This window comes from Cyprinodon tularosa, unplaced genomic scaffold (genome assembly GCF_016077235.1).
Source record: "Cyprinodon tularosa strain WSP-4 unplaced genomic scaffold, ASM1607723v1 ctg607, whole genome shotgun sequence".
NCBI lineage: Eukaryota > Metazoa > Chordata > Actinopteri > Cyprinodontiformes > Cyprinodontidae > Cyprinodon > Cyprinodon tularosa.
In genome coordinates this window covers 736,273-760,164 of record NW_024039349.1, presented here as the reverse complement: position 1 = coordinate 760,164, position 23,892 = coordinate 736,273, and the positions used below count along the sequence as shown (strand labels likewise).

The window sequence follows — 23,892 nt, the reverse complement described above, 5'->3', positions numbered from 1 at the left end:
GTATTTGTCAATATGAAAAGGTTTTAACCAACTGATTTATTGTTTTAAACTATATATCAAGTCCGATTTATTATTTCGTTCCCAGACCTAATATTCAATTCTTATTGTTTTATTCTCTTCGAAAAAGTGTTTGTCATTCGATATGAATTCTATAAAGTTAGGGTTAGAAGATAGCAAACCTAATTCTAAAAACAACATGAGTCACAATATGATGGGTCAGAGAATGTGTTCTGTCTTGTTCTGGAAGTCAGAGGTGTATAAGGTGAAAAGCAGTGGTGAGAGTAAGGTCCAGCGTGTGTGCTTCTGCTTCTGACTAACTGATAAGACACTTGACCCTTCTATCTCACAAACCAGGGGTCTGTTTTATCTGGTAAATTTTGATTCATGAAGTTATTTGTGTTTTTTGATATTTTTTTCAGATATATATATATATATATATATATATATATATATATATATATATATATATATATATATATATATATATATATATATATATATATATATATATATATATATATATATATATATATGCACTTACTTATTTGGAGTATGTATGTTTTTGACATGAAATGTGTCTCGAAATAAAAGGAAATTGTAAAGTTTTGTGTAATTGGTCACATTTCATATTTCATGTGTCCTTTGGATTGATGTAAAATACATATACTGCCTTCTTTTTAAAGTTAGTGTCAGGAACAAGCTCTGTATTGTCCTTGGAAAGATGCGAGAAGCATCCAGCGCTGTAAACGCGTGGAACCTTTTCATTCGCTTAAAGGGTTTAAGCTGCTTCGTTGCTTGGTAACTGCACCCCGCGGCATCTTGGGAGTTGTGGTCAAATCTGTTTCTCCCAAGCCATGGAACTACTAGAGTTAGACTACATATCCCAGAATTCCAAGGTTCATAACAAAGCCCTCCCCTAGTTGAGCACATGACTCTTCGTTTGAGGGAGCTGCCAACCTTTTCTGTTATTGTGCTGTTTCTACAGTTTCAGCTCGCTTTCTATTCCTGTAATAGCTTTGTTAAAATGAGGCTGCTGTGTGTGGTGACGGCGGTGTGTCTCGGTGTGGGCGTCATGGCAGGGAAATACTCTCGGGAGGTGAATGAGCCATCTCAGGGTGGCAGCGATGGGCAGACGGTGGAGTTCAGGATAGCTAAACTCAACCAGGTCTGGGAGAAAGCTAAACGGGTATGTACTTTGAAAACCCTTTATATCTTTTAAACAGGTGTAAGTTATATCTGCGCAGTGCTAGTTATTTCCTTCACATGCAAACAAAAGACGACGTAGAGGAAAAGTCCGATTTTCAGGTGAAAATCGCGCTCTTGGTTTATTAGGGTTATTATAATCCTACTATTTATTAATAAAATGAATTGAAGGAAGATGATGTTAAAATTAGCGTCATATTCGCAGCTTGATTTAAGGGTTTATTTTCGAGGATGGGGCCTCATGCATTTCTACTTTTTCTCCTCCTCAGTTTCAACAGTTGTTCTATGATCGTAAATAAAGCTTATAAACATGATGCAGTAATGTTATATGAGGCTATATATAAATGGGAAGGCTATGACTCCCCTCACTGGTAATGAGCTGTTCATTCACAGAAATGGCAATGAAGCTGAAGAAGCAAAACTTTACTGGTTCAAAGCTCAAGGATCTGATGACTGAGAGCTGAGCAGCAGGATTAAAGAAGTTGAAATTAAACTGCAAGAACTGTAAAAGAAAATACCTGGTTACACTGCTATAGAAGTTAAAATAAATTTAAGAAAATAAAAATATGAAATGAAAAACCCTTTAATCCGAATCTTCTTGGGGGAGTTTATTTGTGTGTTTTTCTTATGTTTGTTTTTGTTTTTACTTCACACTTCCTAAACTAAACTTTAAATTGTATTTAAAAATTCAATTAAAAATGAACAAATTAAAGTCAGATTTGGCTTTTAACCATGCTTAAAAAAATGATTGTGGAAAAAAAAAAATCTGAAACAAAATCCTGAACAAAAATCATGGCATCCTTAACTTAATGTTTTGTTGCAAATCACTGCAATCAAATGATTCCTGTAACTGTCAGTGATGGTTCTGCTCCTCTCTGCAGGTATTTTGGCCCACTCCTCATGAGCAAACTGCTCCTGTTCTCAGATTTGAAGGTTATGTTTTATCTCCTTCCAAAGATGTTCAGTAGAGTTAGATCAGAGTATAGGGTCACTTCAGAGTAGTTCAATGTTTTCCTCTGAGCTATATTTACTAACATTTCTAGCTGGTGTGTTTGGGTCACATCAGTTCTGTCATGAATAAAACTGTAATTTATTATTGCAGTTACATAATGTATAAATGTAACTAGGGCTGCAACAACGAATCGATAAAATCGATAAAAATCGACTTTTAAAAGCGTTGGCAACGAATTTAATCATCGATTAGTTGTGTCGCGCGATTAATGCGTCATCCGCCGCCGCCGTCATCCCGGGGAAGAAAAAAAAATATGGCGGAGCGAGTCAGCGCCGCAGTTGCAGTGTTGCCAACTCAGCGACTTTTCAGACCCCTCCAGCGACTATTTTTTTTTTAAAAAGCGACTAGCGACAAATCTGGCGACTTTTTACGGTGTCACTGGCGGCTTTTGGAGACTCTTACGTGAAAGCATGTATCGTTCCTACTCTTGTCCTCCAGCGGCAGCTGCTGCCGTGGGGCGCCTCCCCCATCCCAACGCCTTTCTCCCTCTCCCACAAGAATCCCTCTCAGCGCTGCAGTCCGAGCCGCAGGATTTTAGTGAGGAGTTTAACCTCAGCGTCCAGACTGCAAATGAAGCGCGCATGCCCCGGGATTGACGGCGCAAATTGATCACAATAATTAAAATAGCCTGCGCTTTGTAAAGTGAAAAAAGTCGTAACACGCGACTTTTGTAAAAACAAATAAACATGGCACGGAAGCACCACTGTTATGACGCAGCATCTGAAAAGAAAACATGTTGGAGCCTTCAATGGCAGTGAAGAGAGCTGATCAGCAGGATGAGTAACCATGTTTGTTTGGTTTTAAAGTGGGGAAACGTAACGTTAGTTTCTCAGGTAGCTCATCTGATGCTTTCCTTACCGTGTTAGTAGGTTACAGACAGTGATAAGGTTGGCTACTTATTTTACTTTTAATTTAATTTGAATTAGCTTAAGCAGCGTTTATATTTTCTTTATAAATAAATTAATTTGCAAATTATGAGGGCAAGGCTTTTAAAGTTTAAATCTTCTGGCAAAGATAAAGTAAAGAAGATCCTGCAATTTATGGAAGTAAAGCAGAATAAAATCCAGCAAGATCAGTAATATGTCAATTAAGTATATGCCACATTCCCATGTAAATATCTGTCTTTGGAGGATGTGTTTTTTAGCACCCCTAGTTCTCTCATTTTTATTCCAAATACAGTTTATAATTTGAATCACAGGGCTATTTTTATCTCTATGGTTCAGTATTTTCTCAAGTAGCAACTTTAACTGCTATACTTTCCTGTCTTAAAAGGCAGAACTCTTCTAGTCTAAAAAAAACCTCATTTGTTGAAATGGGGGGACCTATTGTTTGAACCCCTTAGGGGCTTTTAAAAACAAAAATGCCTGTCTCTTTTTGCGCTTTATGAAACAAAGTACCCTATATTTTGTGGATGTACAGCTACATTTCTCATGTAAGTTTGCGTAGTTTTAAAACAAACATTTATTTTTCATATTGCACCAGTACAGTAAATGAGAAACCTGTACTTGTGTGCTTGTTTGTTCTGTCTAAAATGTTTATTTTGGAATAAAGAGGTTAATATAAAAAAAATATTTTGTGTCCGATTCATCGATTAATCGAAAAAATAATCGGCCGATTCATCGATTTTCAAAATAATCGTTAGTTGCAGCCCTAAATGTAACAATGTAGCCTAATAAAATGGACCATTGCTTCTAAGTAACAATGAAAGTGGTAATTAAGTGAAAAACCAGGTTTGGATAGCAGCTCACTGATTGCACATGACTTGTACGTCAAGCTTTGAGCACTTGTTAATATTTGTTCAAACCTGAGAGAAGGTTAGAAATAAGAGAAAAATGGTGAATGCAACATTTTCTCCTAAATCACTCATGAGAATGATTTATGAACAAATTAATTTGTTCAAATGCTTGTTGCCCAGTGTGTTTTTTTGTTTTGTTTTTTTCTTGATATGCATAATTTTTCCTTCTGTGAACATAAAGCAGATTTGCCTCAGCAAAAAGTTAAATATTGTCTCATCTGTCCATAGGATATTCTCTCAGAAGTTTGGCATATTTAGGTGTGGCTTTTTTTAATCTTCCCTGGTCATCTCCCATTAAAGCCTGGGTCCCATGGTTGTATCCGACTTTTTCCATTTCAAATTTCTCATAAAGTTTTTCCATGTCACACTGACTGCAGTGTGTATAGAGAGGCTCCTGCTTCACATAGGATAGCAGATCCTGTTCTGTACAGATTTTTCTCACTTGAGATTAACAGTGCCACACATTTGACTGGGTCAGATTAATAAATGTACAAAAAAAAAACAAGAAAAACTGGGGCTGCAAGTAACAATTATTTTGAAAATTGATTAATCTGATTTTATATATATATATATATATATATATATATATATATATATATATATATATATATATATATATATATATATATATATATATATATTTTAGATGAATCGATTAATAACCAGCAAAAGGTTCCTTAAAGAAGATTTTGTTATGAAATTAAACTAGGTGAAACTAAAACTTTTCCACTTGAGGAGTTCTTGATCAAGCATATTGAGAGACTAAAAGTTCTTTTAATATATAAAAGCAAAATGTTTATTTATTTTTTTTTTTTTTTTACAATTTTGATATAACTGTTTTAAGTGGGTTGCTCTGTCAGCTAAAGTTATATTTTACAGTCTCTATACTCTAGTTTAAGATTAATCCATTACTAAATTAATTGAAGATTATTTCAATAATTGATTAATCACAATTAATCCGATTAATTGTTTCAGCTCTAAAAACAAACAGGCAGCTCGGCTACAAAGCAAAGCCTCAGTTCATGACCAGCTTGGCCAGAACAAATAGAGGTGTTAAATATATACAAGACATAGTATGAACTACATTTAAAGAAAAGTGAAGTCGATAAAGGCTGTAGGGCGGTTTATGTAGGTACTGGGTGAGGCAATCAGAGGTGATATCCAGAGAGTGATCTGTGAAGTTTCCTTAAGTTTATTTATTTGGGTTTATTTTTCATAAAGAGGACAGTAATGAGCTACACTTTACTCTTCTGCGATGTTTTGTTATTTTAAGGCTGAAAGAGGATCTCTGTTTTACTTTATCTGATTTCTGTCCTTCTGAACTCCTATTATAGGTAAAGTATTCTGTTTTGTTTAGTTTTTTTATGTTTTAATGATTATGACTGAATTTACTATATATGCTTTGTGTGACTCCAAACCTGACTGTTTTCCCTTGTGACTGAGAGAATTTATTTTGTATTTCCCCCAAAGCGGATGTGTTTTACTTTGCATCTGTGTCTCTCTTCCTGTCATACCTGTAAATTGCTGCTGAATTTCTTTATAGTCTGATTAAAATAGACTTGGGCTCTATCTTGGTCAATGCTATGCAAGTGCCCTTGCAGAAAATCATGTCGGTTGTTTACTCTCACTAAGTGCTAAGAGCCACAACCTTGTAGAACAAGATTATTTTTGTCAATCTGATGCAAAATCGTGTCTTAGTCCACTTTGGCTTAAACCACAACAGATTGTGTGATCTAACACTGATTCTGGAGCTTGACATTCACCTTTCATCGCTTTAGAAGTTTTTCTGGGCTCTTTTCTTACCATCCATATCACTGAGCTCTTTCATTTGTCATCAATTTTCCTCTTCCAGCCGTGTCCGGGGAGTTTGGCTACATTCCCATGGAGCTATATGTGCAGCTGTATTCAGGGCACATCAAGCTGCATGGAGACGTTTGTGTAACCTTTATCTTGACATGCATCTCTATAATCTATATATCTCCTGAGACAACTTTTTCCTTCACTTCCTCTGGTCCGTGTTGAGTGCAGTACACACCACGTCATCAAACAATGACTACCATAAGCTCTATATATAGGCCCACTGATGATTACAAGGTTTAATTGTTCAGTTAGAGGTGAAAGTCAGGGTACATCCTGGACCGGCTGCCAGTTCGTCTCAGGTTTTCATGAGTTTGAAATATATACGTTTTTAAAATCATCAGCTGACATATAGTTGAAAAGCAATGTCTTACTTTCAGTTTTTTTTCATTTCATAGAAGTTTTAATTATTATTACTTTTGTCAGATTCAAGTAATTTTTGTGACCATTGTGTATTTTTCTGTCATTAAACGAGGGGTACCAATAGGGTTGCAAGAATTTTGTAAATCGATTCATCTTGATTATTTTTTCAATTAATTGATGACTAGTGTTGCATGCCTTCTGGAAGGCTGGGCTCATCATGCCAGCCCAGTGTTGTGATTCTGTGAGTCAGAGGTGAGGTGATGGTTTGGTCTGTTAACCAAATGGATCTTTAGGTTAATCATATTATATTATATTCAGTAGGAAGCAGGTAGTTATATCAGTTATCTGTAATACCATTTGTTTGCTATATCTTTCTCATTTTAGTTTTGCTTCTCAACTCGAAGAAACTTAAACATTTTTACTGGAGCTAAAGCACTGCATACAGATTGTGCAAACTAACCCTCTCTTTCTGTTAACAGATGCAGCTGTCTCCAGTACGACAGGCTGAGCTGCACAGTGACCTCAAGATTCAGGAAAAAGACGAGCTGCAGTGGAAGAAAATGAAGGTGGAAGGCCTCGATGAGAACGGAGAGAAGGAGGCTCAGCTAAGACGCAATTTTAATGGTAAGACCAAACCTTCCCATAGTTTAGAAGAGTTTGAACAGGGTTGTTAAATTGTTCTGGGGCGCCTTGACCCGCCCCGTTTCTAAAGCCATTTATTATCTAAAACTAATCATTGAATCAAACCTCACAGCAAACAGTTTAGTTTGAGAGATTTGAAGTTGCAAGGGTTGCAGGATCAAAAAGTTATATTGATTTTGGCTTTATTATAAAGATATTTTAATTAATATTAATGCTTAAGTATTCTGATACTAAGTAATATTTACGATTTCTTCAAAGTATCAAAAACCAACAAACACTGTGAACAGTTTACATAGAGATGATCCTGTGCAGGGGGGTTTAAGCATGAAGAACATTTAAATGAACCAAAATATGCTTGATAACATTATGATAAAAACAGGAGGTGGTGTGTGAGTGCACGAAGGCATGTTCTCCTTCTAAACTGCAGGCGATGATGCAGCCACCCACACAAGTATCTGATGCTTTCTGCCACACGCAGCAGGTGGATGCCCTCTTCCCTGTAGCACCCCTGGCAACAGTTCATAAACAAGGCACCATACCTTCCCAAATGATCCCAGTTAACACCAGTTACATGCATATAAATCACCCAAACTATAAATGGAGGTCTTCAAAGCATTAGACGACATGGAAACAAACAAAATTTAGAAATGTTGAGTGTAGCCAGTCTCTATCTATTGTAATAAGGCACTGGTTGTTTTGATTTTTTTTTTTTTATTTCTTTTACATATAATATTTGGAACTATTATATTTTATAATAGTATTTTTAAAACCCATCAGGCAATTATCCAGTATTAAGAATTCACCACTAAACTGATCAGTTTTTGTCATATACTGATAGTCAAAAGCTTCTTTGCTGAACCCTTTGTGGTTTTTTGCAGACTCAGAGCTCAGTCAATCTCTCCTCCAGTACTGTTTATTTTTACTTATTCAAACATATATCATACATTTAGCACATGTCAACTTTATTTTATTATACGCCAATGTACAAAAACTAACATACTCACTTTATTATTGCATAAAAGTAATAAAGAAAAACTACCCAAATCATTTTAGTCTTACATGAGAATAATACGTTAGATGACTGCAAATACATTTCACTATATTCGCCAGTCTGTAAACATGGAAGTAAGAACAAAATATGGTCCTGCTGTAAGATCAGCTAACATCTTTTACCTTACAAACTAAAGTACTTACAGGAGGGGCTCTGGATATAACCACATATGTGCACAGATTGCTTTAATCTGTTATGGCCCTTTCTTTAGGGATTTGGCTGGACTTCTGATAAAAGGTTAATCGGTGATGCTTTGGGCTGGGTTTGAAGTTCAACTTAATGAGCAGTGTTTTCTATTATGGTTTCTGTGTTTTCACACAGAAGGGATGTTTGTAACCGTCTGATTCAGAAGTTTGGCAATTACTGTAGAAAACCCACAGGAGAAAGAGACAGGGCATTATGAAACTCATCTTTGTTTTTCTCTAGATATAGTTTTAAGTCGCTGCATCTTTTTCAGGCAAGTAAAGAAGAGATGAATGTTGTGGTAGACTAAAGAATAAAATATAGACCTAATACAGATTTCTTTATTGCTTATTTGTACAAATCTAAGAGGTTTTACTGATTTCTTGTCAGCTCTGGAAAATGTTTTTAAGTGTGTAAGCAGTTTTTAAAGAACAACTCTAGCATTTCCAATATTGTAAACTGTTGTAAATAGAAATGAGTGACCTAGTCGATCGGTGAGGGTCGTTATCTGAGCCTCTCTTTGCTCTCTAGTAATGGAGAAGCATTCCTGCATCTAGCAGAGCTACTTTCACCTCATTCTCTGCCCCTTTTGTTGGCTGAAATGCATTAAAGACCTCATTGAATTAGTTTTCCATTTGATCTCTGTGAATCAAAGGTTCGTCTTAATACCAGAAATACCTTCTTGTAATCAGTTCTTTTTTGTTTGTTTAGAAAAATTTCTTTGCTCTCTTTGGTTTTCTTTACATTACTTCTTATAGAACTCAGTGCGAATAATCTTGTTTCACTGTCTGCGCTCATCGTAGATCATCATTTATGCCAGAAACATTGTCTCACAGAAGTCCATCAGTCCCATAAAATCCAATCCAATCCAATCCACTTTATTTATATAGCACGGTTTAAATAAACACAAGGTTTCCAAAGTGCTGCACAAAAAGATAAAATAACTAAAATAAATAAAAGTAATAAAATAAAATAAAAGCACTGCCCGCACAGGATAAAAATATGCATGTGTATACATAAAATCAACATGTGTACATAAAATCAACATGTGTACATAAAATCAACACTCTACATAGTGTTAAAAGCCAAAGAAAAGAGGTGGGTTTTAAGAAGAGTTTTAAAATGAGACAGAGAGGTGGCCTGTCTAATGTGCAGCGGCAATGCATTCCAGAGTTTTGGAGCTGCAACAGAAAACACCATAAAACCTTTTGCTACTTGTGGTAGCCTGTTTATTGGAAAGCAGCCCTATATACTCACCTGAGACACGGGTTAATCTGTCACAGTGATGCCTTACAAGAGGGCCAAAGTGTTGCTGAATAAGCTGCTGAAAATCGGTTTACTGGAACAGAATAGTGAGTGCAGATTTTCTGAGGGGCTAAGTCCAACTTTATGAGTGGTAGGATTATAAAACATGTGGCAACTCTATTTCTTACATACAGAACAGAACAAAAAATGATGTTTTTTCATGCATTATTGGTTTAAGTGAGGTTTCCTCAATGAATGTTCAGGTAAATGGATGTTTTTCTCATCATAATGTAACATTTTATGTAGTTTCTAATGTACCATGTAAAAAAAAAAATGTTTCAGCCCAGCATCACCACCCCAGGTGTCTTTAATGTAATCACTAAAATCCGCTTTAACACGTTGATGGCCCTCGCAAAACACTGTTCTTTGCTTTTCTTTTTAAAATGTGTGTATTTGATGACTTTCTGTCAAGAGGGTTGAACAATGAATCTCCAGGTGTGACTCACTTTATGTACTACAAAAAACTGCTTAAGGCATGATTGTGTATCAACAAATGTAATTATACTGTCATGGGTATATTCTGCAGTGATCCTGGCTAAGTATGGCATGGACGGGAAGCGGGACATGCGGCCAATGGAGAGCAACTCACTAAAAGACCATGAGGCCAAAGACGGGGACGCATTCGATGATCCCAAACTGGACAAGCTCTGGAACAAGGTGTGTGTGTGTTCAGATGTTGGTTAAGTTGTTCACTTGGTGCATATTTGTGTGTTTAAAGGAACACTGTGTAACTTTTGTTCATTAGGGATGCTGGACCTCTAACTGCCTGTATTTTGCTTCTACTTAACATCTGTCATGGTCTCTAGTTTTCTGACCCACATGCGAACACACTGAGGAGAAGGGTAGGGCAGATTTAAAATCAAGAACGACATAAGGAGTGTCTTCAGGGTGCCTGGAAATGAAGTCCGGTGAGGCACACTAGAGCGAGAGTTAATGGGAGTATGTGTACGATGAGAACGACACTAAAAGGCTTACCGCGTGAGACATGAACAATCCACTGGGGGAAGTGAGCAAGGCCACGGAGGTCTGTAAGCGGGAAATGCAGGAGCTTGCAGTGGGGAAGTTGGCTGCCAAGTGGGCGGAGGCTCGATCGGTGGAGGGTTAGGCAGGGCTCGACTGATGAGCAGCAAGTGACAAAGTGTTGAAACTCTGAGAGGCTGCGGAGTGGACCAGAGGCTGATCGGCTCGGCAGAGATCTGTAATTCACGGAAGGTGCTCCGAATCACCTGCGCACTACAACTGACCTCCCTGCTAATCAGCAGCCACCTGCAGGAGAGAGGGAGGGAAAAAAGCTATTCCTTCCACACAGTCCCTTTCACGTTTTCTCAGAAGGTATTAACTTTTTCCTTGCCTCAGCCATGACCAGTAGTCGAGAAGGCTGGCAAATAGTATAGCAAAAGCCTTAGCTCCATGACTATATAGGAGCCTGCAGCCATAAAGCCATACGTTCTTCCAGGTCACATGACCAGGCCAATTACTGCCTGACCATCAAGAGCTGTATATTGGCTTGATGAATCATTTAAAATAACTCATATGCAATAACACTTTAGGTTACAAAGTCTGCGGTGTGCCTTTAACTAACAAACGTTAGCAGTGTTACGTCTTTACACATAGTCTTCTACCACATTATATCGATAAACAATATAAAAGTAAGGCTTTAGTGGTACTTGCAATCTGTGGTCTATGAGGTAATTGTAGACGTTTAAGGACCTACACACTAAGTTTATAGAGTATTCAAAGGTAAAAAACAATGAAAGGAAAAACATTAAATTAGAGAAAATAGAATTCTTGGTTTTGTAGCACAGCTGCATTATGAAGCAATGTAGTTGGTACTACATAGCTGAAAACTTAATGAGTTGATCAAGCTGAATAAATTGCATTCTGCATCCTTTTTGCCATTGAATAGTGGAAATAATCCTGGATGGTACTTCCAATCAATTCATGCCTTCCTCTGCTGTGGCATTAATCCACTTGAGGTTCTGCTTAAGAATAAATGGCGGCGCCCTCTAGAAGACGGTAGTAACATTACAAAACAGAAAAGCATTCCTTTGAAGCAGACTGTCAATTAATCGGATAGAACAATTTTGTATATAATAAATCATAAATGGACAATTAGTAGATCTTTTGTATTAGAGAACTTCTGATACGATTCCAATGCTTGTGCTTTGAGTATTGGCTGATATTGAGTACCGATACTTAAAATATACATAATGATACTTAATAATATTGTGAAAAGATTATTATTTTGGTAAGGTCTGGCTGAGGTTAAGCCCTTGAATGGAAACTTGAAAGAATACAACAAAATTTAAGTATAAAATACAAAAAACAGTGATAGTAATAGTAGCAAGCTCGAGACAGGTGTGTGGTGATCAGCTCTTCACCCGTCTAAAACAGCAGGTTGAATCAGAGGCCAACTGTTTTAAAAGCTGCGAAGAAGAACTGTGTCAGAAATAACAGAACTAACCAGTAAATAGATTCCTATTTTAATCCCTGTTTTAAATCACTATTTGCCATCGGTATCAAAGCCTGGACTTCAATACCGATGGCAGCATTTTCGGCAGTATCCAAGACATTTCCAATACTGGTATCGGAATCAGAATCTGTATTCATCCCTAATGTGGGTACCATGGCCTCAGCATTTACATCCTTTGTACTAAAAGTTTACATGACCTAATGGTATTTAAACTTAAGTGTGTCGCAGTGAGCTTGACGCATACATTTTTGGTTTATGCTCAATTTTGAAGCGTGATCTGCGCCACAACTCAAGAGAATCAGGAAATAACTGTAGGTCTAGATACCGCCGAGGCGGTGAGGAAGTGGGGGCAAGTTTGTGCGACAACGGCGGGACATGAGGGCGAAAAAGAGCGGGGATCCAGGTGGGAAAAGGGTCCCAGCGTTCTTGCCGCCTTGCCCTTCCATCTGGTCAAACTTCACAAGTTTATTTTCCGCAATTGTGGTCATAAAAACAAAACAAGCCGGCCTCCTGTCTGCCGGACTGTCTGCGGTCACCTACAATTTGGGAGAGGTGCAGCAGAGTGTCTGCGGAGCGGGCGGGGACATCTTTTTGTTCACTGCGACACCTACGCGGACAACCTAGTTTCGAAGTTTAAATCAGCTTTAAGTTGTCAATGCCTGTAGTAGCTATGTGTTATTTCTAAATGTTCTTGATAACCTGTTACTTTTGAATTGAACTCTTCTCTGTTGTATTTTGCCAACAGGCCAAAACCTCTGGGAAGTTTTCCAATGATGAGCTGCAGAGCTTAAAAAGAGAGTTTCAGCACCACAAGGACAAGATCCATGAGTACAACCTCCTGATGGATACGGTCAGCAGGACAGAAGGTAAGCCACCAAGAGAAATATTTCCTCTGGAGCTAAAATAGAATAAGTCTGTGCAACTGTAATAATATAATTTATAAAATTGTATCCTTTTAATTCATAGACTTGAGCTACAATCATGAATCCAGCTATTCTTTATAGAGTAGCACAAGCTGATGATTGCTAGTGATTTATTTGGGCTATCCGTCTTCATTCTTCCACGGTAGGCTGCTAGCAAACGTACAACCTTTAACGTTCCAGCAGCTGTTCTTATATCAACACTTTCCCTGTTGCCTCTGCCTATGTGTTTTTAGCAAACAGAAATACTTGAAATAAGCCAAATTTGTTTATTGTTTAAGTTCACGATTAGAGCAGTAGTTGTAGTTCTGCCAGCTGATCAGCAGTGCACAGTTAAAGGTGAGACTGCTGCTTTAAACTGTTCTGTGCTCCTACAATCAGTAGAACCACTTTAAAAGGTTGAAACCATTGGATTGTGTATTTTAGAAGTTAACTGTAAATTTTTAAAACATTTGGTGTGTATCTTATTTATAACACCACTAGGGGTGGGTATTGGCAAAGAAGTCATGATTCGATTTGAATCACGATTCACATGCCACGATGCGATTCTATCAGGATGCTTCACGATACTTGAAATATTGCGATATTTTCACTGAACACTGTAAGAAAAAGATACAGCCCTTACCAGTGGCTGACTGGCTGTGTATGACCTGGATAGTGTCTTCAATTGATACATAACTGAAAGCAACTGAATTCATACATAGCTGTATTTATTAAAACGACTTTTGGAGGTGTTGCCATGAAAACAAATACTGGACAGAAATATTACAATTACTGGCGTGGACACTGACAAAAAGATCTTAGGATTCCTCAAACTTAAAATAACAAAATAAGGATAATCAGTGCCGTTTACATGGCCTCAGTGGTCCTTTAAACCAATGAAATTATAACATTCAAATGTTTATTTCTCCTTTTGCAAATTACGTGCATCATATCAATTTCGTTTTTACCTTCTTTGTTTTTAAAGCCAGAATGCATCCAAGCATCTGACTTGAAATGTGATGGAACCGCGGGGCGAATTTTCAGTGTCCTCCCTGTTTATTTCATATGACTCGTCGCAGTATCCTACGGCTGGACATGCTTGTGACACAAAGCAGCGGGCGTCAACTCATCCGCAGCGACATCTGCTGGACTGGAAGTTGTATTCCACTTGGTTTGGCTGATGTGCGCCAACCATTAATGTATTTTATTTGTTCTTTTCTTTTTTTTTATAACCGATTTTTGCCTTCAAGAATCGATGCAGTAGATCACAAAAATTAGAATTGCGATGCATCGTCATGACAATTATTTTGCACACCCTTAAACACCACATGATTCAACTTAATTCATGGGATCCTTTCATAATTAGATTTTTTTCCATCTCTCACTGCAGGGTGTAGCTATTGCTTACTCTTGATGGTCAAAGTTTACTATTGACATATTTAGATGAACATAAAGTTTTTTCCAAAGGATATATCTCTAAAGCAGCAGTCTTAAGTGTTTTTTTTTCTCTTTGGGAGCACAGATTGATCAACAGACTGGGATGTGCTGTCAAGGTTTTTAAGAGCCCCTGGTGTGGCTGCATAGCACCAATCTTATCGGTCAGAAGTCTGAGGAGTTCTGAGTTTACCGTTCAGTTCTAAGGTCAGGTAGCAGGTATCAGAAGGGACATCTTCCCATCCAATGCTCTTTGCTCTGTCACTGCTCATCACATCAAATAGTGAGAGTTAAGCAGAGCTGACAGGACCTCACCAGTGTTTCACATGGACATGGGGGGATGGATGTCTCTTTCAGACCAAACTGGTTCTCAGCATCTGTTTCCTGCCTAAACTTTTTTTTTAATATATACTTCACAGCATCCGTGTCACTGCAAGAGAAGCCAGGGGTATTTTTCTGGTTGTCCAACACATTTAAATATTGAGCCAATCACATGGTGCCTGTAGGGGGAGGGGGGGTTGCTCTCTGTTTACCTCCAGCACATCACCTCTTCTTCTGCTCGCTGTCTCTCTATTCACTGGTTTTCATCTTTTTTTTACTTTTGATCTAAATGTCAGTTGGTATTATTCAGCCAAGCGGCCTTTGTTTGAGTTTTTTTCCGCCTTAAAGATGAGACAGACTGGAATATCATCACCGGATGCTGTTAGCCAGTAAGCTCAGACGGTTCTCACAAAGGAACAGATTTAAATAACAGAAGATCAGACCAATTGTCCTTTAAAGATATTTCAGAGCATCTATTAAACTCTTTATTAAGCACTTGTTTGCTTTTTCTTCCATCCATTTCCTTTTCTTTATTCCTTCCTTGCCCTCTCTTTGTCTTATTCCCAAACACCTCCTTTCATCCCCTTGTCTCCTGCTCTCTTTTTAGAGATTCACAAGAACGTCATCTCCTCGATAGAGGGCGATGCCAAAGAGCATGTGCTGCAGCAGAAGCACACTGAGCTGAAGGAGAAGATGAGAGACCTCAACCACGGCTTCGAGCGCCTCCGTAAAATCAGCCATGAGGGCTTCTCTCAAGACAGCGGTGAGGAAAGAGAAACACATCTCACTCCTCATTTACCTGAACTCTGTTCACGGTAATGTGTAAATACAGTAATACTCTGCTGGGAGGTAATGCTGGAGGCATAACACAAATGTTTTAGTGGAAATTCAATTACGTTGCTATTGGGAAATGCTAGAGGTTATTTAAAGCTGCTTTCAAAGTTAAGTTCTAGTGTTGACGTAAATCGGTTTGTCCTTTCCATTTAATAGTTTTACCCTTTTTAATATTTTGCTATAGATTGGCTGCCTTTTTATCTGTCCTTGCCTGATAGAATCCATCTTTTGTGCTTTTTTCTTTTCTTTGTAGGCTTCAGTTGCCAGATGGATAATTTAGGTGAAGACTTTTTTTGTTGTAGTTCTGGACTACTGTCCTCTTTGAAAGCATTTTAGTAGTTTTTATCTTTCTTCTCCTCATTTGTGGAAGAGAGGATGTGTTTTTAGAAATCTTAACCCAAGCATTTGATGCAGGGTTTCCAAGTAGGCATACAAGAGAAGCACACCAGGATAAATAAATAATGAAAAACTGTGTGAGAAAATGAAACTAAAACATTTCCACTTGAGGAGTTAAGCATTGAGCATTTCTCAGAAGAAATCTTTTTTTTTTTTTTTGTATTACTTTTAAATAGAAAATGTTTATATCTTCTTTTACAATTTTGGTACATTTAGTGTTCTGAGTGGGTTTCTCTATCAGCTAAAGTTGTGTTTAAGTCTTCTTACCACAGTTAATACTAAATCTATTACTAAATTATTTGATGATTATTTCAATAATTGACTAATCTGATTAATTGTTTCAGCTCTACTGTGATAAACAAGTTGGCCAATTTTCCTTTTCAGTTGTCGAGGCTTTCAGCTAAATATGGAAAAAAATATATAAAAATGCATTAAAGGAAGAAAACCTCTGGTATCAAGAAAAAAACAAAACAAAAAGCATGGCCCTTTTAAGAGGGTAGTGATGGTATATTGTGTTTCTCATAAGGTGGGAATCTATGATGCTTTATCCAGTGAGGAGGAGGAAGTCAGGAGCAATATCACCAGAGAGCAATAGCCTAGGAGCCTAATGGAGCTAACGAGATGAACCTCCTGTGGCGAGTAGCTGTCTGCTTCTAGTTCCCTAAAGTAGAAATGACTGCACATGGCAAAAACCGTGATTTAAGAAACTAAAGCTGCCAACTTGCAGGCAGACATAATTTCGGCTACAGTTGGTTCCAAGGTTTTTATTTGTTCATATCAGCACACTTTTTTCCAAAGAGCTTTATCTCTGGAATCCTATCAGTGAGCCGTGTATCAGTTTTGTAAAGCTTGGCTGCAGTGAATGGAAGCAGCTGAAAGTCTCACCTGTTTGCATCTGACAGTCACTGTTGCAGCAGATAATTAGTAAACATGCAGGGGCCAGCAGAGGTCGATTGACTTAATATAAAGGCCATCAGCAGGTATTTTGTATTGGCAGAAGATGCATAAGATGGAAAAAAAAAATCCTAAATGACAAAATTTCCAGCATCAGAAACTTTATGCTCCCAAACCGCATCATGGTTCCCTAAATCAGTGTTTTCCACCCAGGGGTATGTGTGCCCCTAGTGGTCCGCAGGGGTATTGCAAGAGGTACATGAAAATATCTTCTTAGGCAGTAAAATAAAATAGGGCTTGGATCTGTTCTGCTTTGTTGGGAAAATTAAAACAAATTTAAAAAGATTTTATCAACCAAAAAGTAGGTTTTTCTTTGAGTTTACTTTCAACTGTGACCCGCATCAAAACCAGCACCCCAAACCAACGGTAAGACAACATGCCTAAAGGGGTACAAAAGTCAAAAAAGGCCCTAAATGGTCTGCCTGCTGAGTCACTGTGAGAGCAGAGTAGCAGTGGGATAAACCGTTTATGTTCTTATCAAGCTGCTTATTTTTCCTTTCCTTCAATCTGAGATTCTTCTTTACTGGATCTTTGCTCATTTTTGTGTTGCCAAGAAAACGGTCCATGTTCTGCTCATACTAGGTGGTCCTCCTCTGTGATGGGGATTCATAGGTTTTTTGGTAACATCTTCAGCCAAGTCTTATTTAATTGATCAGTCTCCCTGGTAATCAAAGGATTTGCATTTTCCTAAAGATACACTGCCTGGCCAAAAAAAAAAGTTGCCACCAAAAAAAGGTCATTCACTCTAATACTTTGTTAGACCGCCTTTAGCTTTGATTACGGCATTTGTTGTGGCATTGTTTCGATAAGCTTCTGCAATGTCAAAAGATTTATTTCCATCCAGTGTTGCATTCATTTTTCACCAAGATCTTGCATTGATGATGGTAGAGTCTGACCACTGCGCAAAGCCCTCGCTAGCACATCCCAAAGATTCTCAATGGGGTTGAGGTCTGGACTCTGTGGTGGCCAATCCATGTGTGAAAATGATGTGTCATGCTCCCTGAACCAGTCTTTCACAATCTGAGCCTGATGAATCCTGGCATTGTCATCTTGGAATATGCCTGTGCCATCAGGGAAGAAAAAGTCCATTGATGGAATAACCTGGTCATTCAGTATATTCAGGTAGTCAGTCGACCTCATTCTTTGAGCACATACTGTTGCTGAACATAGACCTGACCAACTGCAGCAATCCCAGATCATAACACCGCCCCCCCAGGGTTGTACAGTAGGCACTAGGCATGGTGGGTGCATCACTTCACCTGCCTCTCTTCTTACCCTGATTGGCCCATCACTCTGGAACAGGGTAAATCTGGACTCATCAGACCACATGACCTTCTTCCATTGCTCCACAGTCCAATCTTTATGCTCTCTTGGAAATTGAAGCCTTTTTTTCCGGTTAGCCACACTGATTAGTGGCTTTCTTAAGGCTACACAGCTGTTCATTCCCAATCCCTTGAGTTCCCTTCGCATTGTGCGTGTGGAAATGCTCTTACTTTCAGTATTAAACATAGCCCTTAGTTCTACTGTTGTTTTTCTTCGATTTGATCTCACCACACGTTTAAGTGATCGCCGATCACGATCATTCAGGATTTTTTTCCGGCCACATTTCTTCCTTGAAGATGATGGGTCCCCACTATCCTTCCAGTTTTTAATAATGCGTTGGACAGTTCTTAACCCAATTTTAGTAGTTTCTGCAATCTCTTTAGATGTTTTCTCTGCTTGATGCATGCCAATGATTTGACTCTTCTCAAACAGACTAACATCTTTTCCACGACCACGGGATGTGTCTTTTGACATGGTTGTTTAGGAAATGAGAAGCAAGTCATTGCATCAGTTGGGGTTAAATAACTTGTTGCCAGCTGAAAGATAATCACCCATGCAGTAATTATCCAATAGGAGGCTCCTACCTATTTGCTTAGTTGAATCCAGGCAGTATCATTGGACAGTGCAGCTCTAGCTGCTGCCACTCGCTGTTTGCTCTGCATGTAAATGGGACACCAGTGGTATAATGTTCCTGTTTTATGTGTAGCAGACACATACCAAATTCCTAAAACTCATTTCATGGAGATGCTTATCACACATGATGTACAAATTATTGTATTGCCTGCACGCTCTCACTCGTATTAAAAAAGCACCACCTCACATAATCTAAAATCCGGGATAATTTATCCGACTCATGGGCATCTGTGAACAATATCTATATCAGGGAGACTCCTGGAACTTCTGGGAGCCTTGGGATGTCTGGTGTTGTTTAGATGTAAACTCTTTGGCATTTGCTAGATGGATTTTGTGTAATCTGTCATTCTTTATCCAACCCAACCCTTTAATATATGTATAGTTATTTATATTTTACTAGAAAGCCACTGATCCGTTAACAAGTAATTGGAATATTAAATTACTTGTTATCAGTTAAGTACACGGTACCAAGAGACAGTTTTTTTTTTTTTGTTTCTTGTCAATTAAAAGAAATGCAACTAAAAACTCATCAGTGTTGGGTCTACACTTATCAAACCACTTAGTGCAGTTGGCTTTGACTTGGACATTATTCCATTGTTCCTGCTTATTCTGTTGGATTCAAAATGACAACCTCTGCTAAACTACCTACAGGACAGATTCACTATGATGGTCACTGTGTCTTACATTTAATCACAGTAATGAGAATGTCTGCTTCTACTGCTTAGGGGGAAAATTAAAAACCTAAACGGTCTGTCAGGAAAAGCCTAATCAGAATCTTGCCGTGTTTTCCTTCTAACAGACAGAATGAACAAATTCATCAAATAGGTACTGCTTTACCTTTCAATTTATATTTGCTTCTAATCTTATCCACAGTGTTGTATGAGTATGTCTGGTGAATTAAAAGTAAATGCTGTATGTGGGATGGGAAAGCTAAACAACAAATCTTTAAATATTAGCCAAGAAGTTATTAAAAGTTTTGACTGTGAAAATATTTGGGAACACTGATCATCCATAATTTATGTGCAGAATAAATGTAAACACAGTAAAACATCCACTGACTGTGCTCAGAGCTTTGTGCCCATTTTAAAGCTGTTTTAAACCCTCTCTCTATATTATCTCTTCATCTTTCTGCCTCTCTACCGTTGCTCTGCAGAGTTTCGGGAGCCGCGTGTGATTGAACTGTGGGAGGCTGCAAAGAGGGCAAACCTCAGCAAAGATGAGCTGGAGTCTCTCAAGGTGAGGCTCACAGCACTTTTAGCTGGTTTGGGATGATTCTGTGTCAGTCTGCCTCTAGGAAACAGTTTTATATTAGCACATTTTAACTCAAGAGGTTCAGCTTAGAAACGTATAACTCAAGGGCTCTTTTAGTGGAAGCCGTATCAAATGTATTACTTTGCCCTCCACTTGGTATCGAAGCCAAGATCAGATGGATCACAGGGCCACATTCAGCTGGAGTTTACACCAGCATTTCTGCTTTATTCATACATCAAGTGTTTTTCAGCTGCACCGTGCATGTAATGAGGTTGAACTCGCCTCGCTCGGTTCATAGCCTTCTTTTCTGTGTTCACTCAGGAAGAGCTGCGTCACTTTGAGACCAAGGTGGAGAAGCACAGCCATTACCAGGAGCAGCTGCAGCTGTCTCACCAGAAGCTGCAACATGTCGAGTCTCTGGGTGACAAAGAGCACATCAAGAGGAACCAGGAGAAGTACAACACCCTCGCTGAGAAGACAAGGGAGATGGGCTACAAGGTAAAAAAGAAAGGACATTTCATTTAATAAAAGAAGAAAGAAAAAGAGTTACTCTGAAACTCCAGTTAGAGCCTTTGTAACAAAGCAGAAATTTTTTCAAGCCCAAATACGAACTTTTTAAACCTTATATTTAAAACATACTGATTATTGTATGTTTTAACAAGAGATTAATTATCTACGCTGGGTTCAGTCGGGCTCCTGAAAACTGTTTTATTATTTCTCAAGTCTGGATAAACATTTTTCTGAAGTTCTTAATATTGTTGAATAGAGGCATTGTTTTTTTTTATTACATATAGCAGTGTTTCTAAGGTAGGCAGTGCCCCATTAAAGAGCCTTCATGCGAAACAGCGACCGCTCTCACCAGTATCAAGTGAGATCTAAAGTGTTGTCAAACAGCGGCACCGCGTGGAGAGAAGAGAATGCCGAATGCTGAGGTTTTAAAATCTCCACTTTTCTGTTAAATTACGTTACAGCAACCAATCAGGGACTGGTTGTGGTTGTGACATAGGTTAACGAAGTGCAGCCGATACAAAGCTTTTTCCCAGTCAGGATGGAATATAAAGGAAATAATGTTCACAAAGTGTGAAATACGGAATGCTCTGAAGAGGCTTTTAGGTGGCTTTTAAAAAAGCTGTTTTAATTTAGCTGTAGAAGTACTGCTCGTCCACCTGATTTACCTTCAGCACAAACACCAGTCAGCCACTGCCTCTCCCCAGTACTGGTGCTCTCTACCCAGCTAGATACAAGGAAGTATCAATACGGCATCCAGAAGCAGCTCTGCATGAACCAAAGTGGTCTACTTTTACAAAAATTGATGGTCACCCCAGGCTGATTCAGAAGTTGTGTTCTGAGAACATGTTGTAGCAGTTTGTTATGTCACTCTTTACCTGTTATTGTTTGTGAACTGCAGATTGTTTTCTGTGTTGAAAACGTGTTCATCTGAAATGCACAGCAGTGAGCTCCCCGTTCTGCTTGCAGAAATCACTGCAGTGTGGAATGGCTTTATGTTTTCGTTGCTCTTTGAATCCAGAAACAAAACAATGCTGTAGTACGCTTCCCATCGAGCTGTATGGCATAAGGCTCTGGTTTAATCTAAATATTACTCTCTAGGTAAATTCCATCTGTAACAGCCTGTTTACATTTGAAATAGCATTAGCAAATTTAGATTATTTAAAGTACAATATTCAGATTTAACAAAGTAGATCCAGGCCAAGTCTTATGGGGGTTTCGCTCAAATTTAGGACTATATAAGACATTCTTGTAGTCTCTGTTTAATTTTAGTTCCTGAAGTGTTTTTTGATCACAATTAAGTCACAATTATGACGTGGATTTGTTTAACTAATCAATATTTTTTCAAAGCATACATTTGTGTTTCATCTTAATCTTTTTAACCATAGGGGTTGAATGAATAAATAAGAAATGAAAACATTTACCAAATTTATCTGAAAAACTAAAAAAAGGGAAAACTCCAAACATTTCTCTAGTCTCAAGGCTGCATTGAAACCCTGCCTTTGTGCCCCCAAAGTCATAGAATCTAATCTCTGCAGTCTGAACCAACAAACCATCCAACCTTTTAAATGAAGGTAGTTTCTGAAATCCAGGCTCCTGTATTCTGCAGGAACTGAGCACTACACACATTGTGGTAAAACACTTGAGTAGCCTGCTATTAAAACACACATACATGATTTTTTACATCTAATTTTCATTAGTATCAATTAACGTTTTCACCAATTAGGGATTTAATTTGTTACATGATATAAAATTAACCCATGTTTAGCAGCTTCAGCCCAGCATCCATCTTACCACTAGAGACACCATCAGAGTGTTGCCCGGGTTACTGGTCAGTTGTTGAAATGAAAAAAGGTAGATCAATGTGGCTCTTTTTTATGCTTTTTGAATAATTGTTTTTTCTTAAATTAGAGTTTTTATGGGCTTAACATCATGTTACTCTTTGATCTGTTGACTGCTTTAAAAGATTTTCTACTTTCAACCATTAACTTGTTTTAAGATGATTTATAAAGGCAGCAGTTGGACTTACTTTGCCACCAAAGGAGGCGCCTCCTTGGTGGCATAGTAAGGATGGATGTTATGAGTAAAGCAGGCTAAGACTACCCTCTGAGATCTCTCTTTTGTACTCGTACTCTGCTCCATTTGGGGGAAAAGAAAGAGCCAGTGGGTGAAATTCCATTATGTTGTATTTCACATTGTTCTGCTTCATGCTGTACTGATTAGATGATCATCTGAACCCAAACGCTGTAATTACAAGTGGGGCTTAAGCTGCTTTCCATTTACTTCAGAGCCAGGAAGTCAGAGTGACATAATCTCCTAGGTGATGGCATCCCCCACTTCACTGCTTTTGTAAAGTTCAAAAACAAAACATGGAGGCCCACAATCTGCATTACTTAAAGCTGGTCCCTACAGCCACTGTTACAATAACTAAAATGCTACCCCATGTGTTACAATATTTGTTCATATAACAATTAAAAAAATAGCACAAATAGGAATTAGTGGTTGAAATAGTGCTGTAGTAAACTGTGCAGGTCTGCAGCCAGACCCCTCTCAGAACTTTTACTTCTGCTGATAGGTGTAGCAGCCATCTTGAATGTGGAAGGTGGGTTTGTCTGTGCTGGTCAGGCTTTTGGTGCATAATTTCCCCTTTCTAGGGTTTTCCAGGTCACAAAGTCCGACTTTGAGGTTTGAAAGGAATTATGCATAATTTTACCAAATACTGAGCAACTCTTTCTACATAAAAACATTGGTACAATTTTTGTGCAACAATAAATGCGGACATGATCTCTTTGCTCTGAGGACTGAATACTTTTTTGTTATTTAGAGCTTTAGTCAGTTCCAGAGAAAATGTTTAAAATTACATTTTTTTTATCATTAAACATAATGTCAATTTGCTGAGTAAAACCAGGGGAATAAAACAATCTCAAGTGGTCTCTTACCCTCTATCTATATATCATTCTGTGTTGTAACACAGTAGAAACTAAAGTGATATTTAAGGTCCCTGTAAATCTCAGTGCTGCAGGGATAAAACTCTCTCACTAACCCGTGCCTGTCTCTTTGTGATTTCAGATGAAGAAACACCTGCAGGACTTGTCCAATAAGATTTCGCGTCAGGGTCTGCAGCACAACGAGCTGTGAGGGACCCGAAGGCTCATAAAAGAGCAGTTGAACCTAAAACAGCCTGTTTGAACTGTGGAAAGACATTCCTCTCAACTACTGAAGAAAAAAAAACATGCACAGGTTCCTATTTTTTATGAGTAAATGAATGAATAATTTTACACAGTTTGCAAATCAGATTCACATTCTTTGTTCAACTAAATGATCAAATAAAACAAGTTACTAATGGAAAACAATCATACCAATAGAATCTATTGTGATTAGTAAGATAAAATAAGTAATGCAAAAAAGCAATTTTAGCACTTAGGGCCACATTATACTTGTTATTCAGTAGAA

General features: G+C 38.1%; 1 protein-coding gene across 1 annotated transcript; it reads left to right on the top strand.

Moving 5' to 3' along the window:
- Positions 1 to 910: 910 nt before the first annotated feature.
- Positions 911 to 23,792, top strand: lrpap1 (low density lipoprotein receptor-related protein associated protein 1). The gene is made up of 8 exons (XM_038307296.1): positions 911 to 1,186; positions 6,710 to 6,854; positions 9,938 to 10,068; positions 12,630 to 12,750; positions 15,149 to 15,304; positions 19,835 to 19,917; positions 20,254 to 20,430; positions 23,509 to 23,792. Exons 1-8 carry the CDS (start codon positions 929 to 931, stop codon positions 23,575 to 23,577), a joined length of 1,140 nt encoding a protein of 379 aa, XP_038163224.1. The 5' UTR covers positions 911 to 928; the 3' UTR covers positions 23,578 to 23,792.
- Positions 23,793 to 23,892: the final 100 nt, after the last annotated feature.

Bases quoted from the DNA above. Each gene is read 5' to 3' on its own strand.
- lrpap1 (XM_038307296.1), top strand. From the start codon at position 929: ATGACTCTTCGTTTGAGGGAGCTGCCAACCTTTTCTGTTATTGTGCTG. The intron at 10,069-12,629 runs GTGTGTGTGTGT...TTTTGCCAACAG, and splicing joins TGGACAAGCTCTGGAACAAG to GCCAAAACCTCTGGGAAGTT. The intron at 12,751-15,148 runs GTAAGCCACCAA...CTCTCTTTTTAG, and splicing joins TACGGTCAGCAGGACAGAAG to AGATTCACAAGAACGTCATC.